The 18,991-nt window shown below is 40.0% G+C and overlaps 1 protein-coding gene across 2 annotated transcripts in view; it reads right to left on the reverse strand.

Moving 5' to 3' along the window:
- LOC127450359 (cytohesin-3-like) overlaps window positions 1–16,368 on the reverse strand; it is an 83,014-nt gene extending 66,646 nt beyond the window's left edge. For both annotated transcript variants that reach the window (XM_051714427.1, XM_051714425.1), the window contains exon 1: window positions 16,105–16,368. In XM_051714427.1, the coding sequence (XP_051570387.1) occupies window positions 16,105–16,123 (19 nt within the window). In that variant the 5' untranslated portion in view covers window positions 16,124–16,368. The remainder of the gene's footprint in view (window positions 1–16,104) is intronic.
- Window positions 16,369–18,991: the final 2,623 nt, after the last annotated feature.

Consider the following 18,991-nt stretch of genomic DNA (forward strand, 5'->3'; position numbering starts at 1 on the left):
TCTGTATTAATGCACCTACTCTGCTGTCCTCCATAATGAGACATTGCGAGAGTTTAATGCCTCTGTTCAAAGACATTCGGATATGAATATAGTCTCAGAGCTGGGATTAAACATCACATCACAAAACAATATCATCAAGTCATGCAGTGCCATCTTTAAATCAACTGTGCAAGCACTACAGTAAACACGGAAAAGACACCAGTGTTCATCAGCCCCGTATTACTCACCCAAAGCGCTAGTGAGGAAAGTATTGTTTGACATTCAGCTGTTTTCCAAGGAGGGGGAGAGAAGGTAACCGGGTGAGTGAGTGAGTGAGTGAGTGAGTGAGTGAGTGAGTGAGTGAGTGAGTGAGTGAGTGAGTGAGTGAGTGAGTGAGTGAGCGAGCGAGTGAGCTGAGCGAGTGAGTGAGTGAGTAGAGAGAGATGGTGATGTAGTGGGCTAAAGCACAGAACTGGTAAGGAGAAGGTTGCCAGTTTGATCCCAACAGCCACCACTGTTGTGTCCTTGAGCAAGTCACATTCTAGATCTAACGACACGTAGATAAAATTAATCATTATTGTTATTCTTCCAGTCAAAACCTACGCTGTAAAAATGTATAACTGTAACTAATCAATGCTGGCCAGTGGCCATGGTATAAACAGGATAATCCACGGCTAGGTATGTGTTAAACCATTTGAATGCAATCCACGGTATCTAGTTCTGGCAGACTCACTGTAAATTTGCAGCAGATTCGCAACTCATTATTTTCACATGCAAATGTGCTTTGCAGAAAACTCTTAATTACCGCCAAAGGTTTGCTGCATGTTCACCACTACCGGTGAAGAGCTGCAAACTTCTGGCAGACATTTGCGGCAAATTGCAAACTCATTTGCATGTGAAAGTAATGAGTGGAAAATTTGTGGCAAATTTTGTCAGACCTCAGCTGTGCATCTGACAAACATCCTGCATTAAAGTCATTTAAAGTACACCTAGTTTTTCATATGTAAGCAAAATGGACATTATAACTGAAATATGACCAAATGAAACCATATCAAATCAAATTGAATCAAAATAGAATCCAGTCAAGAGCTTGTGAATCGGAATCAAATCTGGAAATCTGTATCAATACCTAACCCTAAAAATACAAGGGCTTGCAAAAGTGACACTCCATCATGTGGCCAAGTTGTAAATTTTTTTGTTGGCATTCATTAACCAATGACAATTTTAGATAAGTGGGAAATCTAATTCATCTTATTCCCACTTGATTTAAAACTGACACACCTCTTTACAAAGCCTCAAAATGCGTATTACGTGTTTCTATCTGTCAAATGCTCCATCAGATCTTTCTCAAGTAAGCAGTGGTACTTTAATGTAACATATAAAAAAGTAACTTCTTGAACACATGGTTCCTGACCAGAATAAACTGCAAAGTGGACCAGACTTCAAGCTCTTAGTCAAAAGCCTGACTAACCAAGACTTATGTCAGATGAACCTCAGGTCTAACTGTATGGATACCATCTAACCTTGTTGTTGCCTAGATTTTAATCGGCTGAATGTAAAGTCTCTGAATCTTGAAAACTGTCTGAGTGGCAACATTAAATCCTGGTCATCATCACTTGGGCCAATTGGATATTTGGGAGAAGGTAAGATTCCTCCTTCAGTCAAAGTGTCTTTTGACACTTCATTCACCCATAATGAAAAACACATTAATTTCTCTCCTACATCCTTCTGGTGATGGAACAAATCTAATCCGATACAAATTCTCCCAAAAAAATCAAAGCAAATCTGAGGTCCCACTCACCCCTAGTGTAATATCTGCATGGGGCATCAGTGCCGCCCATCAGATAAGCTGACAGCGAGAGCTCCTCTCTGAAGCCCCTCATGCCTATCATGACTCAGACAGGAAATTAGTTGAGCTAGATTCCAGACATCTCATAGACAGAGAAACCAATAAGACAAACTGGGCTGCTGGACCCCTAACAGGCCTGTTTATATTGGCCTCGGCGGTCCAGACACCACATCTGGATGAGAGAGGGGGAGTATTTCTGCACACACTCTGTTGTGTGTGAGAGGATAGTGAAGACAAAATGACTCAAGTAGCTTTATTATGGCTGAAATGTGGGCGAGGAAAGACGAGCATCCGGTTGTGCAGTTCTTTACTGTTTCATAAGACATTCTTCAGTCACTAAGACACTTGTGTTTAATTCATTCCAAGAGAAATTGATTCCTCAAGCATCAATTTTCTCTGGGACTCTGGGGTTTAATTATAAACTATGGAGGCAATGTTGTTAGTTTAACTCCAGCTGTGCAGATGTAAAGAAGGACAGCTGGGCCAATGTTCAAGTGTTTAAATGAAGAAACTATGCAAGATGTTTCAATAATTTCTCAGACATGGTACAAAAAAAACAACTTTTCATCTAATATAAAAGAGATTTTAAATTCTCTTTTCAATGTTTAACAGCAAGGTATTTATACCTTGCTGTTAGAAATTAGATCGGTCCAAACGTATTTCCGGATCCTTTCAACAAAGTCTCTTTTTCAAGGTAAGTCAGTCCACTCGGCGGCAGTCTTTTGAACGCTCTTGGGCAGTTTGGGCAGCTATTTGTCTATGTAAACAAGCATCATGAAAGTGCAGCTTCTATCTACTTGAATGTGGAAAGACCAAAATCTCCAAAACTTTTAGTTAAGATTACAATAAAAGAACATATTTCAAATAAGCAGTCAAATCTGACAACACTGTGTGTCGGAGTGAGCAAGAGAAGGACACAGTGGGTGTGGCGTCAGGCCTCGAAGAGGAATTTCTTTCAAATGTCCAAAACAAAGAGGAATCTGGGGCCTTCACTGTGGAAAGGGCTATGTGAAGGAAGAGTAGTGAAGACAGGGGAAGGTCCAGGTGATAGTGGGCGGGGTCCCAGCGACCGTGACGCGCTCCCCTCCTTGGTCCGAGGCACCTGGGGAGGTGGCTACTCTCAAGAGGCCCAGCTTCCTTGGGCCTCAGCACTTGAGGGAAAAATTGGCCCGGCATCCTGGCCCGAAGGCTGCGATGCGTGCTCCAATCCCCAGCATCGGACCCTCCCCGCTCCGTTCCTGGACATGCGAAGACGCCAGAAGGTAGAGACCAGTCTCCCGAGCAGAGGCACGCTGGGTGTTTAAAGGCAGTGGTGATGAGGCTCTTCACTGGGTTAAGGTGAGCCCCATCATGCGCTGCCAAATGGGGGAAAGTCACCGCAGGCGACGGTGATCCATGGCGGGGCGTGTCATTCTGTCACAACATCTTTACCTCAGAGTATGCAAAAAAAACGCAGTTTTACCATCTTGAATAGCTAAAGTGCAAAAGCATTCTTGAGTTGATTGACAGGCAATTTCTGTATCTAAAAGGTGATTGGCTATTTTACCTGTAAGGCGGGACTTCCTTTCTACATCTGTTTACCACTGACTGCCGTTGGGCGTTCCAATTTCTCCCATTCATTTTAATTGAAGTAGCCAGTCTCTGCTAAATAATCTCTGTTTTGGAAAGCAGGACATGTTCATGGAACAATGGTGTCACTTGACATCATCAACAAACAGTCCTTGAAATGGTCTATAGGGTGAATTATAGTAATCCGGAATATTTTTGTACTTTTGACTGCAATTTACCATCTCAGATTGCGAACCTGGTCTCGGATAATCACATTACTATACCTACATTTTTGCTAAATTATTTTTACGTGGCTGGTTGTTCATATCGTGGCAGTTTCCTTGTGAAATGAACACTTGAGGTGCTACAACAACTTTTATTTGCTTCCACACAAATCACAAGTAAAACGGCAGATTATCAGTTCATAAACACGTACTTTTTGCCCTGTTCCTCACACATTGCATGACATCTAAACACTTTTACTATAACACATGACTTGTTTTACATTTGCATTACATAACCAACAACATTTACAAGCTTGTTTAAATGTGATCAAATTGCTCAATAGCTCAACTGATGGAGCATTGCACTTGTGATGTAAAGGAGCGGGGTATGAGTCCTGAAGAGCACATGAGTCGACACATGAGCTGGAAGTGTTACAGAAACACCACAAAGTGACGTGGTTGCTTCAGTAATTGTGTTTTTAATCTCACATTTGGTTTAGGTTTAAAGTTTAGGGTAGGGAGGTCGGCTTTGTTGTTTTAAAACTCAACTGAGCATTAACTTAAAAAACCTCATCTGTTTTAGAGAACATTTAACTTGCTTTTAGCACCACACAGTGGACAATTCATCTCGGTACTGCCACGTTACAAATGACATAATGTCATTTTGCAAAAATGTTGCCAAAATCACATAATTTTCATTGTCACCCTACAACTGTTTTAAGGTTTCAGGTCAATTTCTTTCTGCATAGGCCTATACTGTGCAATATTTATTCAAGTCATAGACACACATAAGTGGCCGTGTACACAGGATGCATTTTTGGAATAGTTTGTATGTGAACATGCACTAAAAGGACGTCTTTGACCGTTGCAATGCATTTCGCTGTTATTTCAGCATCTTGGGCTTTGAGCGCATTGTTTTTAAATGGCTGTTTAAAGTTAAAAGACTTTTAAAAATGCATCTCGAGACACCTGAATTCTGTTCCATTCATTTGTGTGTCAAGCTTTTTAGCAGTGAAAAAAATTTCAAAACTAAACTGTCGAGGGTGACCATACATCCTCTTTTTCAAGGACATGTTCTTTGTTTGTCAGACCTGAAAAAATTGTCTGGCCAGGATTTCAAAATTGGCTACAAATTGGATTTGGCTTTGTCATTATATTGATGTGCTCTCTACAGTTAGGACTACCATTCAGTCTGTGCATTTGATACTGCACATCAGTTTTTATGTGTTTACATGTCCTTATATGATTATTCTGGCTGAGAGCAGCAGAGCACACACTATTTCATAGTACTTTTTTTACACTCTTTATTTCTCTTGCACACTCGCTCTCTGAGCATGCTGTATATGTGTGCGCAAGACAAAACTGGTGGATTTTTCCTTTCATGATTCTGGGGTAGTGTGCAGTAATTCCTTACCAGGAATTCCACCATTAAACATAATTTTCAAAAATTTAAGTTGAAATAATGCAAAATGATAGCATCAACTAGGCATATTCCATTGATTATCTCATAGCTCATGGTAGGTCTGTTTTTAAAGGTTTATAAGTTATCATTAATAATCAGTTCCCCTATGGAAATAAAATTATGGGATTTTTCTTCCGCAACCCAAATGTTGCACTCTATAGTGGTGCTTGCTAATGCTGCCACCTAGCAGCAACTCAGAACACCCTAGCAACTATCCCGCAACGCCATAGCATCACAGTGGCAGGTTTTACACGAGCAAGCACCACTCACATTTTCTTGAGAAGATGTTTTAAAAAGGAAACTCAGAGGAAACATGATAAAGTTATGAATTAAAGGGAATTCGGTTGGGAAGCTCTTTTAGTGTGACAAACAACACTCTGATTCAGATAAAAGTGTTCTTGACTTGATAGTGATTTATTATTGAGATGAAATGAAAAGAGACACACATTATGACAGCTCATATTAGCATTATAGAACTAATTAGTTCGCTCGAGAGTGTACTTAGTGAAAATAACAATCAAAGAAGTTCCTGTAATGATATGAAAGATGCACTTTGTCTATATGTTGATTGACTAGCTCTAGGATAAACAGCTCACCGATGCCACAAACCATTAAAATCAGACCTAGTAATTACAAACATCCACCCACAGCAGATTGTTAGATGAGGGGTGAACTGTTGTAGGTGATATAACACAGGTGAAGCCCTTGATTACAGTTGTGCTCTGATTCACTCCTGACAGAGCCACACTAAAGCAGCTTTCAGAGGTAACCGCAGCAACACTCCACAAATGATTTCAGACCCGTGTTTGCCACGTGCTCAGAAACAATGCTACAAACAGATGCCAGATTGGGTTTGTTACTCTCATGTATTCAATCTGTATCATTTGACACTGAGTACTAACCAGTGTTGGGTAATTTTCTCTCCATGATGAATGTGAAATTGCTAAAAGATGTGCCAAAATTACAGCTAATTTAAAAAAGATTTGATGTCTATTGCTGAAGAGTGTATTTTTGTATTGTTAAAATACTCTCTCTTATTCCAGCTAAATACTGAGCTGAGATATTTTTCTATTTTTGTTCAAATGTGTTCTGGTGAAGAACGAAAGTCATACACACCTGGGATATCATAAGGGTGAGTAAATAATGAGAACATTTTCATTTTTGGGTGAACCATCCCTTTAATGAAGGAATGAAGAACTGCAAATGATGTGATCAAATAGAATGTTAAAACAATGGGGAAAATATAAAACTTTAGAAAACTATATATTTAAATTTGATTGCAAAATATTCCAATATTTGTAAATATAAAAGTAGGAAGATTGGCTCGAACGTGTCATTCATAGTGCATCATGGGACTGGGCAGTTGCTGCAGAGCTCTTTTGCCGCACTTTGTTTGCTGTGATTCTTTAATTGCTGGATTGTTTCTCTTCAGCATCATGGGTAGTGTAGTTCCTCACCAGGAATTCTACTATTAAACCCTTCTTTTTTTATTGAAGTTAAAATAACGTGGACTCATGGCTTCAACAGAAACATAAACCATCTATTATTAACCTCAGGACTTATGGTAGGCCTGTCATTTAAAGGTTTACAAGTTATCGTTAAAAATTAATTCACCTATGGTGAAAATGAATAGGATTTTTTCTTCCAGAACACTGCCAAAATTTTAGGGTGAGGTATCTCTGTTCATGACCAATGGAAGACCAGGGGCAGTATTAGGGAAACCTGTTTGAAGGGTTAGGGTTAGGGTTATTTATTTATTTTTTTTCATTATTTTTGTCATTCCGTACGGTGACGTTATTGTCACAGGCAAAAGATGCACAAAAATATTGTCTAGACAGACAGATCACTAGGAGCCCACAGTAACATACATATGCAAGTGTATGTGTAACAAACCCAATTTATTGTGTGTGTCATACAAAGCTGGGCTATGATCACTACCGCTAACCTATTTTTGGATGGGCCTACACAAAACATGACTTTAAAATCCTCCCAGCTTTCAACACACACACACACACTTGCAGATCATATAGAGCGGTTTGTCAAATGGCTGATAAGTCACTGACAAAGGATTGTTCTGTTGGGATACTTCCTCAGAAAGACAACCTACTATAAAGAGCTCTATATAGGCCAAATGTGACTGCAACCTCAAACACACACAAACACACACATCTCAGTGGACCTGCATGTTAATACAGTATGAATTTTGAATGATGCAGCATCTTAAATGTGCATCGCCAACAGAATTGCCACATAACGGATGCAGAAAGGCACATAGAATGGCATGAAAACACTAAAACGGCAGGAAACACTAAATACAAAAGATTTTGTGTCTTAATTAACTATTAACTAACAATCATTAACCAGCATAATTTGCATACAAACAAACTGAATGTAACTAAGACCACAGCACGCTGAAAACTCTAGACTGTAGAAACTCAAATGTAATATACATTTTTACATTTTCTGAAGAAAATGAGTTGTGCTTGCGTACCAAGGGGTCAAGGATCGGCTGGTTAGCATGGGCCTGTTAGCTGATAGATGCCACAACTACACCAATCTGGGGGCCATTCACATTAAGGTCTTTCATAATGGACTTGTGTTTTCCCATGACCTACTGGCTTTACCATCACAGCTCAAGACAGTCGGTAGCAGGGGTTGAATTAGGATTTTGGATGTAGGGGAACCCTAAAATGGGGTGGTGATTCTGGTTTCCTTCCAGACCATTTTGGCCCAATTTAACCCCTGGTCGATAGTGAAGAGTTTGGGACTGTGCACGCTCTTATGGTGCCATCAGCCAATCGTCGATGTAGGGACATCCTTTTCCTGCAGCTCCAGAGTGAGTAGTCACCTGTCATTTATGGCTTTGTGATCAGCTAAAAAGGTCTGAATTCCCACGAGTAAAAATGACAAGTTGGTTGTGTTATTGTGGCTAGTTGCCTAGGTATTGCTATGCAGTTGCTAATGGTGTTCTGGGTGGTTGCAAGGACTTGCTAGGTACTTGCTAAGGCATTGAGAAGCTGTGTCCCAAACCCACACGTCACTATTCTACACCATTTTGTAGAGTAAGTAGTGTGAGTAGTATGTTAACACTGAAAATGCAGCAAAAAGAAGTGTACAATAAGTACCTGGATGATGCACTTCTTCAGCCATCAAAATGGAGTGTGGAATGTTGGACAATTCAGCACTCTGCACTCGTGGCTTGCTGTACATAGTGGAAGGGGCGGAGTTACCTGGCTGCCTGCTGGTCTGACAAAACAATTGTAAATAATGAAGAATGTAGCAGCTAGCAAAACTTCAGCAAAGACAGCACCATACAAATGTGAGTTGAATGCTTTGCCATCACACCACACTGTGTGAATATGGATTTTCTTTAAGATAAGTGTCGAACTGAGGTTGGCTAACGTGCTAAAGCTAACGGCAACATATTATGTGTGCTTGAAACATCACTTCTGTCAGCTGTTAAACAGTGAATACTTCATGTAGTAAAAATAACTTTTACGTGTTCCATTTGGGACGATATTGCACTTTAACATTCATCCACTATGTGGCTGAGTGTATAGTGTGTTGTTTGAGACACAGCAAGAGTGTTTTTTAGTGCATTCATATACAGTTGCTATGGTGTTGTGGTTGGTCGCCAAGCCATTGCTATGCAGTACAGCTTCTAGTGTGTTGCTATACAGCTGCAAGTGTGTTAGGGCTTGCCATGTGCTTGCTAAGGTGTTCTGAGTGGTTTTAGGCTCATTGATGTATGGTTTCTAAGGTGTTGTTAGTGTTGTTCATGTTTGCTAATTATGGGCACTCGCTAAGTGGTTGCTAAGGTGTTCTCTGTGATTTTTCGTGCTTTGCTATGCAGTAGCTAAGTTGTTGTAGGTAATTGCTAGTACATTGCTGTATGGTTGCTAGAGTGTTTTGGGTAGTGTCTAGGGCATTGCTATGTCATTATGGGTGGATGACAAGGCATTGCTATACAGTTGCTAAAGTGTTCAGAGTTGTTTGTTAGCATGCTGCTAAGTGGTTGCAAGGGTGTTCTGGGTGGTTGCAAAGCTAGCTGTTTGTTCAGAGTGGTTTTTAGCACTTTGGGGGTGGTTGACAGAATGTCGCTATATGCTAGCTAGTTATGATTGGTTGCTATGTTGTTTTCAGTGCTTTTTGTGCATTGCTATATAGTTTCTTGGGTGTTCTGGGTGGTTGCCATGATTAGTTTGTTACTTACCTTACAAGAAACCTAGAGTTCTGATAAACTAGCCGCAAACTTGCCACTCATTATTTTCACATGCAAATGAGCTGGTGATTTGCCGCAAATGTTTGCCAGAGGTTTGCAGCTCTTCATCGGTAGTGGTGAACCTGAAGCAAACCTTGGGCAACAATGGACAATTTGCCACAAGTTTGCAGCATATCTCATTTGCATGTGAAAATTATCAGTGGCAAAGTTGCCATGAACTCTCAAATTTGTAAGGGTTATTGGCAGTCAAAAGAGTTCACTAGTGAGTCTCTTTGATATTCTGATCTCTAGATATGACTCGGGTCCCTCCTTCTATGTAAGTCTCGGTAACATTTACCTTTGCACATTGAAATTCCGTGGGTGAAATGCAGTCCTTTAAATGGGAATCCACACTAGGAATTTCACCTGAAGTATTTCTCTATGCAAATTTTGAGTGGGGTTCAAGTTTGGTGAACTCTGACTTGTGAATTCGTAGCACTGACCAATAGAAAGTTGCTTGGATTGGCAATGACTTCTGTGTGTGCATTGTTAATAGCTACATTGAATATTCACAACGGACGAGGAAATCATTTTAGTGGAAAGTTAAATATGACCGAGGGTTTAGACTATGGGATGTTCACTTGTTTTATCTACTTAACCATTTGTTAAAATGCTTAGAAAATTAGTACAAACCTCTCCTCAAGTAGCATGATTTGAGGTATCCGTAGCGCAGTTGGTTATGAGCAATAGTAATAGTGATGCTTGTCTTACCAGACTTTTTGAAATTTTATTTTATGCATGACCATGAAATGATCAAATTATAAAGCTCAGTGGTTCATGACAAAGAGCATTTTGTTCCTCAAGCAAATCTCTATCCAATAACCTTATTCAGAGGACACATAGAGAGCGGAAGCCCACGCTAGAGAAAACAGAGAACGGGACCTGTTGTCCAAGAGCACTGGATACACCTTTTCCTGATCCTTCATCTGCTTAAACAATTTGTGATCCCTTACATAATCTATTCGTATTCACCACTACTGCTACCTTCCCACTCCAGCATCAAGGGAAATACATTGCTCTTCAAAAGAGTGCCTCTCTCTTTTCTCTGGAATGTATTTTGCCACATGCTCCAAAACTCTAGAGACGTGTCTGCCTTCTGGTTTCCTTTATGAGGGGGTGAAAGACATCTTCAATTTTCCTTGTGCCAACCCATATCCCTCAAACTGCCATATTGTTAGTGCAAATGTGTTTCTAATTTTTGCATTCTCACATTTTCAACCCTGTACCATGTGTTAGTGTTTTGAGATAGAGGAATTAGACAACTATTTTTACAGTCTCCAAAAAATCTCAGTGATCAGAGAGGTCTCAGAAACACTATGTTAGTCCAGAGGGTATAAAAATGATTTCCGTGAGCTTAAGTTTTGAGTTGGAAAACATAACCCCCATGTATCATGACCAGCCTTCCATGCTGCCTTTGTTAACAGTATATACAGATGTCAATTAAGGTATTAGTAGGATTTAGAAGCATTTTTCCATCTCACTATGCAATCTAGAGTAGGGAGCATTTTAATGTATCATGCTGCCTTTCAAGATACCTTCTTTTGACCAAATTCTAAGGCAGCAGAGCATGTATCCTTTGAAGAGAAGACAATACCAGAATACACTCTGCCTAGCTCTGTGAAAAATGTAATCCTAGTTGGCGGACAAGTCGAGAAAACTGTAGGCCTAGATTATATATATTTATGTTTCATGAAATACTGAAAACTATTTATAAAATTAGCTGCATCTAATTAAAACTGAATATTTCACCCGGTATTTGTGATTATTTATTTATATATATATATATATATATATATATATATATATATATATATATATATATATATATATATATATATATAGTGTGTGTGTGTTGTTAGCATAGCAACATGCTAACATCAAACTATAGACGTTCCCTTACAAAAATCAACAGTTCGTGGCAAATTTGCCGCAAACTTGCCTCGCCGCAAATGTTTGCCAGAAGTTTACAGCTCTGAACTGTTGTGATGAACCAGCAGCAAACGTTTGGCAACAATGGACAATTGGCCGCAAGTTTCCCAAAAAGCTTATTTGCATGTGAAAATGATCAGTGGCAAATTTGCGACAAGTGTGTGGCAAATTTGCCATGAAATCTCGATTTTTGTAAGGGTTTTTCAACAACCATGTGTTGTCACATCTGACTCTTATAGTTCAGTATCAGAACTTCCGCCTGAATTCTGTTTTGAAATACCTTGATTGAACTTGACAATATATCTCAACATTTTTAACTTTTTATTAAGCTTGACACGGCATGGTACTACATGTTCCATTTTAATGTAAACAACTATCTGATGTGGCAAATAGCGAGGTAACAACCGAACATTACAAAAGTAACATTTCCATCTTTATTGTTTTTTGTTTTTTTTTTACAGATGTATTTGTTCATATTCCATTTGTATCAGATGAGGACCTTCAAATTCAAACTCATGTCTGTAATTTATTTGGTCTTATACGTACACTACTAGTCAAAAGTTTTGAAACACTTGACTGAAATGTTTCACATGATCTTAAAAATCTTTTGATCTGAAAGCGTATGCTTAAATGTTTGAAATTAGTTTTGTAGACAAAAATTGCCCAACATAGATGGGAACTCCTTCAATACTGTTTCAAAAGCATCCCAGGGTGATACCTCAAGAAGTTGGTTGAGAAAATGTCAAGAGTACATGTCTGCAAATTCTAGGCAAAGGGTGACTACTCTGAAGATGTTAAAATATAAAACAGTTTTGATTTATTTTGGATTTTGTTTAGTCACAACATAATTCCCATAGTTCCATTTATGTAATTCCATAGTTTTGATGACTTTACACTTATTCTAAAATGTGAAGAAAATAAATTATAATAAAGAATGTGTTTCAAAACTTTTGACCGGTAGTGTATGTCTTTCAGCGATGAACACTTACCCAGTTATTCCACTCAAATCGGGAGGGTTTAACTCATAGGACTGGGAAAAAGAATCGATTGTTACATATTGCTATTCTCAAGCCAAACTATTTTAAAATCGTCTCCCTGATGAAAAATCTATTTTTTTTATTTTTATTAAATAATGTTTATCTTAATACTACAATGATTGATACAGTAAATATAGGAAGCTATATTTATGCAGAGTTCCACATTAACAGGTTTTCTCACTGAGAAGTTTTATCTCTTCAATAGACCTTTATCACAGACTGCGATGACACATTTCCGCCTTATTTATCAGCATAAATCTTGCAAAACATTTTATATTATACATTTTTTAAATATTGAGTGTAAATTTATAACATTATGCTTTGTGTTATATTACCCTGGAATTAGTTTTAAAAACGAATTACCACAGCTGTGAGGGGGTTTCTATTACCGCTGCTGAGAGAGTGACAGTAAATTTGGCAACTTCTCCCATTTTAATGTCTTAATCTACCGCTCTCTACTTTTGCTCTTCTGGAAAGTCATCCAAATGTAATAGTGGCTTTTTTTCTTTTGCTCTTGGACCGAATGGGTAAGTTAAAATAATATTTGCTGTGATCTCCCATTCACTGCTGTTTGATAAAGGACAAACCGGAAATTTCTTTACACAACAAACGGAGCGGACCAGAACTAGCCTGTGTAAAAAAGTTGTTGGCATCTAGAGCATTTAAATGAGTTACTCATGAGGTTTCATGATGGTTAGCATGCTGCCTTAGAAGGTAGTTGCCTGTAGAAAGCAGACAGCAAGGCAGCCCACTAGGGTTTGGAACAATGCTCCTGTCATGCTTGAGAGTTGATATGCCACAGTAAATATGCTGACATTGTACATGTGTACTGCCAAGTCTCATTTCCTCAATCATACTTTAATTTAGTGTTTGAAACAAAGGTAAGTTCAAAACAAGTTCAAGTTCAGCATCATGGTGGTCAGTCAGAGTTGGTTGATGTGTGGACTGATGCGAATGCATGATATCATTTTGCTAGTTGTTGCTGCTGAAGTCATGGGGCTTAATGAAATATACAACACGTTTCGAGAAACTCCCCACTGCCCAGCAGCAAAAAGACTCACTGTAATCACCTGCCACAGTCTTACTAAGTGTAACGTTGACTATGTCACTTCAGATGTCATCTTATGACAGCATGTCATTAGCTGACATTAGCTGACATTAACATTTTGTTAGGAGGATTAAACTGTGGAACTCTTTGCTGTGGTTAAAGATAACTTCACCTGTGTCAAAGTCAAAAATAGGCATGGTTGGTTTGGGGATTTAAGTCAACAGAGCAGCAAATAAACAACTGAAAAATACTACACATTATTATGTGAATGAGTGATCTCCTGCAGTGGACCACAGCAATGATTACTGTTAGCCTGTAGGAACCACAGCGGTTGCAGAAGATCCAGCATGGAGCAGAAAACTAATCCCTGAGAGTTTCATCCAGTCTACCCACTGCTCCACATCACATGTGCACAGAGCCTCCACCCTGACAAGCACCAACAGTGTCAAAATACACCAGCAGTCTGACTGTTAGCCCGCCCTCAGTGTGAACTCAAAGCACTGGTGCTGCAAACAGCAGGGATTATGTTCAGCATATGCCTTGAATATGCTGTTTTGTAGTTTCCAGTGAGCATGCCACCTCTTGAATTATTACAACACATGCATCCATATCCACACATTACATGATGAGGAACCTTGCAAAGAACCAAACTCTCAAGGCTTCATACATTTTTTGTTTGTTTGTTTGTTTTTCAAAATGTCTAACCCTAAGTAATCTTGTTGAGAAAAGGTGTGCTATTTTTTTTTTCAAAGTTTCACCTTGTGAACAAAAAACGGGGTAAAAAAAAAATCCATAGACTAATTAGCAATGCCCTAGCAACCACCCAGAGCACACACCCAGCATCCTAGCAACCTCTTAGAAAAGCCCTAGCAATCACACAGAGCACTTCATCAACCCACTAGCAGCCACACAGAACACCATACCAATGCCCTAGCAACCACTTAGCAACAACCTAGAAATCACCAAGAGCAAAAATTCCCTAGAAACCCACAGAACACACTACCAACATCTTAGCAATCCCTTAGCAAGCCCTAGCAACCACCCAGAGCACAATGCCCTAGCAAATCCAAGAAAACCCAAACAAACATCCTGGCAATGCCTTAGCAACCTCCAGAATACTCTACAAAGGTCCTTGAAACCACTTAGCAAAACCCTAGCAACCACCCAAAGCACACTAGCAACCACCTGGCAATGCCTTAGGAACCACCAAGAGCACCCTACCAACATTCAGGCAACCACTTGGCAATCCCATAGACCACCCAGAACACAATGCTCTAGCAACCCCCAGAACACCCTACCCACCACCTGGCAAAACCCTAGCAACCACCCAGAGTGCCCTAACAACATCCTAGCAACCACTCTGAACACCCCACCAAAGTCCTAGAAACCACCCAGAACATCTGAACAATGCCTCAGCAACCCCCAAAACACCCTACCAATGTTCAAGCAACTGCTTAGCAAAGCTCTAGCAACCACCCAGAACACCCTAACATCACACTAGCAACCACACACAACACCATACCAGTGCCCTAGCAACCACTTAGCACAACTTAGCAATGCCCTAGCAACCACCCAGAGTACCCTTGCTACCACCAGTCAATGTCTTAGCAACCACCCATACCACCCAACCAATATCCTAGCAACCACTTAGCAACACCCTAGCAATCACTCAGAGCACAATGCCCTAGCAACCTCCAGAATACCCTACCAACCACTTAGCAATGCCCTAGCAACCACCCAGAACACCCTACCAACGTTTTAGCAACCACTTAGCAATGCCCTAGCAACCACCCAGGACACTCTACCAATGTCCTAGCAACCACTTAGCAATGTTCTAGCAACCACCCAGAACCCCCTACCAATGTCCTAGCACCCACTTAGCAGTGCCCTAGCAACCACCCACAGCACCCTAACAATGCCCTAGCAACCTCACGAACACCCAACAAACCCCCTGCCAAGAACACCTTAATAACTACATAGCAACACCCTGGCAACCACTCACAACATCCTAGTATTATGAGTGAGTTTTTCATGGGTAAGCACCACTTCAAAAATTCTATTATAGTTCTAGTCTGTTTGCCAACAAACTTTTAACCAACCTCAATTTCTAAATAACTGATCTTGATTGAATATATTAACCCACCATGAATGCATTTCTCAGCCATAGAGCTCAACACATCCTGTTGTCTGTTCATCTGTGTATCTGGATGCAAGTGGAAATTGGTGGAAATATGCGTCCTACTCCAGAAACTTTTGGGGAATATGGTGTTGACTAGATTAAATCAATAAACGTATCAGCTCAGTCCCTCTTGACAAACACAGGCACACTGATGTGTAGTTCACTCCATATGCTTTGATATTTGCACCTACAGTCACTCAAATTTCCCATTTGACTAATTCTGCTTTACTGACCCATCTATGATCTTAGATCTCCACTTCTGAGCCCTGGATATTTAGTACTAGAGGACTATATTCAGACAGTGGCATAAATACAAAATAAGCATGTAAACTCTGTCCATATCTTATAGATGGCTCATGTAGACTGTATGAGTGCTGTTATCATGATAATCATGATATACAAACGGGGCCATAAACATTTTCTTTGCCGTTTCATTGCTGCACAAAGTCAGTGCACACATAATGAATGCAATGCTTTGCTCATATTGATACGGCACATCTGTGTCTAATGCCATATTAACTCAAAATATTATTGTGTGTATTGATATCCACACACATTTCTCATGCATTATAAACCTGAGGCTCTTACCTTGATTGTTCTCGTCCATATCTACAGATAAACGTAACACACAGTAATGTTGTGAGGCGAGCGCGCTGCAGACACTAATATATTCTTAACAATGTGGCTTATATATGCTGCATTCGCGTCCTGTTTTATGCAGAATAAAAGGTATGATCTGATATTCTCTCTCGATTCACGTTTAAATCCCAATCCCGAGTATATCTGAATGGATGAGAGGTGTAACGCGCTTCTTCGTTTATTCACTGGCGTGGATCAATGGCATCCAGCCGAATAAGCGCTCCAGACACACGAGCATCTGTGTTTCACAGCGACCGTCTCACGTCATCACACTCGTCCCGCTCCCGAGAATTTGCCAATCCTACTACGGCGAAGACTTTATGAATATTAAATACGCTATGCTGACGTTGCTTGGTAACCCTCCTGAGGCGTCTGTTAACTGACCTAATTAATATTCACGAGCTAAGTCGCCGCGTAATGTGATTAATATTAATGAGACACGCCTTCAACTTCAAGCCTTCAAAGTGGGGTGGGGGGGTACAATTGTGCAATACTGACCTTGCTCTCAATCCAAAATGGAAAAACCGAACCCTAAACTTGTAAAAACTAGAAATGTTGTAAATTTTTTCGAATTTATGGCCATTTTTTATTTCAATTGTAGGCATAGGCTATATAATTTTTTACTATTGATCCTTCATAATTTATATTGTATGCTTGCTAGCCATGTATTTGCTCCTTAAAAAGGTTTTTGTTTTATATACTCAAGTTTTTGAGAGGGAAAAAACTGCAGTCACTTGACTTTAAGTGAATTGTAAAAGTTCTATTTGAGCACAAATCAATTCATGTATTAAAGGGATAGTTCACCCCAAAATGAAAATTCAGTAATTGTTTACTCACCCCTGTTTTGTTATAACCCCATCTAACTTTCTTTCTTTTTCTTAACACAAAGGGAGGAATTGTGAAAAAAAAAAAATTGTGCTCAGTGATGTCACATGATGGCAGTTTATGGTGACCACCTATTCACGCTCCAAAAGGATGCAAAAATATAATTCAGAAGTCTAATAAATTATTCCATGAGACTCATGATTGTTATGAAAGCATGATGAACTTTGGTGAGAAACAAACCAGAATCTAATGTATTATTTAGTGAAACTGTTGACCGACTGTTGATCTCCACTGCCACTCATGAGACTGCACAAGAGCAAGCTCAAACAGCCTCCGCTTGTGAAATGGGGCGTTCAAGCGAAAATTCATTCTGTTTATCTAAAAACAGGTCCACCACAGTGACAGAAACAACAGAACACAACACAGCTGCACACAAACCAGAGAACCGAACTTAGTAATTATGTATGATGAGTTTGTAGTCGGAGAATAGATGCATTTCTATGCCCAGCCTTATTTTTGATTTCTCAATCAAAATGAGAGAGATAGACAGAGGAGGCTGAAGGCAGCTACAATCACACTGTGTCCTAACCTGATGGCAAATGACACACGATAAAAGGTATATTTTCTATGTTAATCAGAGTTTTGGTCCTAACCAGCCGTGATGAGCGACGGTACATTATGTCGATGCTTGATTTCTATTTTCGGCATCGCAACGTAGTGATGTCCAGTTCGTGAATAGATCGTTCTTTTGAACCATTTCTTTTTAGTACATGAGTTGAACCAGTTCACCAAATCTGACTGAATCGTTTGAAACAGTTTGAGTCTTGAGTCAACACTGATCCACTATCTTAACCTGTCTCTCGGGTGTGCCTGACTAACCGGGAGTAATATGATCCTAGAACTGGTGATATCTGCTTTTCCTAACTCTTCTTTGCAATAAACCACTCCAACTAGGACGATTCACAAATCGGACTGAACGCTCCAGTCGCAACAGTTCTCGAGTCAACAGTACAATGAGTCGCTCGTCACAGTTCTCGAGTCAACAGTACACTGAACTGAGAATCACCTCTTTCGGAGGTGTCCGACATACTGAGAACCGATGAGCTGCTGACATTGAGCATGCGTTTGATTAAGGGTGAAATGTATGTTTCAGGTGTATTTTACTGAACAGCAGAAAGTATAACATATACTGGAAATATGTTTATGACTTGATTGTATTACTGTTTTATCAAAGTATGAAGATGATCCAGTCTACAGTTCTTGAGTCAACAGTACACTGATCCAAGGAAAGCAGCTCTCGAGTCAACAGTACACTGATCCCAGGACAGAAGCTCCCGATTCAACAGCACACTGATCCCGGGACAGCAGCTCTCGAGTCAACAGTACACTAATCCCAGGACAGCAGCTCTTGAGTCAACAGTACACTGATCCCGGGACAGCAGATCTCGAGTCAACAGTACACTGATCTTGGGAGAGCAGCTCTCTAGTCAACAGTACACTGATCCCGGGACAGCAGTTCTCCAGTCAACGGTACACTGATCCCGGGACAGCAGCTCTCGAGTCAAGAGTACACTGATCCTGGATCAGCAGCTCTCGAGTCAACGGTACACTGATCCTGGGACAGCAGCTCTCGAGTCAACAGTACACTGATCCTGGAGCAGCAGCTCTCGAGTCAACAGTACACTGAACCCGGGACAGCAGCTCTCGAGTCAACAGTACACTGAATTGAGAATCGCCTTTTTCAGAGGTGTCCGACATACTGAGATCTGATGAGCTGCTGTCATTGAGCATGCATCTGATTAAGGGGCAAAATGTATGTTTCAGGTGTATTTTGCTGAACAGCAGAAAGTATAACAAACAAAACATACTGGAAATATGTTTATGACTTGATTGTATTACAGTTTTATCAACATATGAAGATGATCTAGTCTACAGTTCTTGAGTCAACAATACATTGATCCTGAGACAGCAGCTCTCGAGTCAACAGTACATTGAGTCATTCACAGCAGTT

Source organism: Myxocyprinus asiaticus, chromosome 13, assembly GCF_019703515.2.
Source record: "Myxocyprinus asiaticus isolate MX2 ecotype Aquarium Trade chromosome 13, UBuf_Myxa_2, whole genome shotgun sequence".
Lineage (NCBI taxonomy): Eukaryota > Metazoa > Chordata > Actinopteri > Cypriniformes > Catostomidae > Myxocyprinus > Myxocyprinus asiaticus.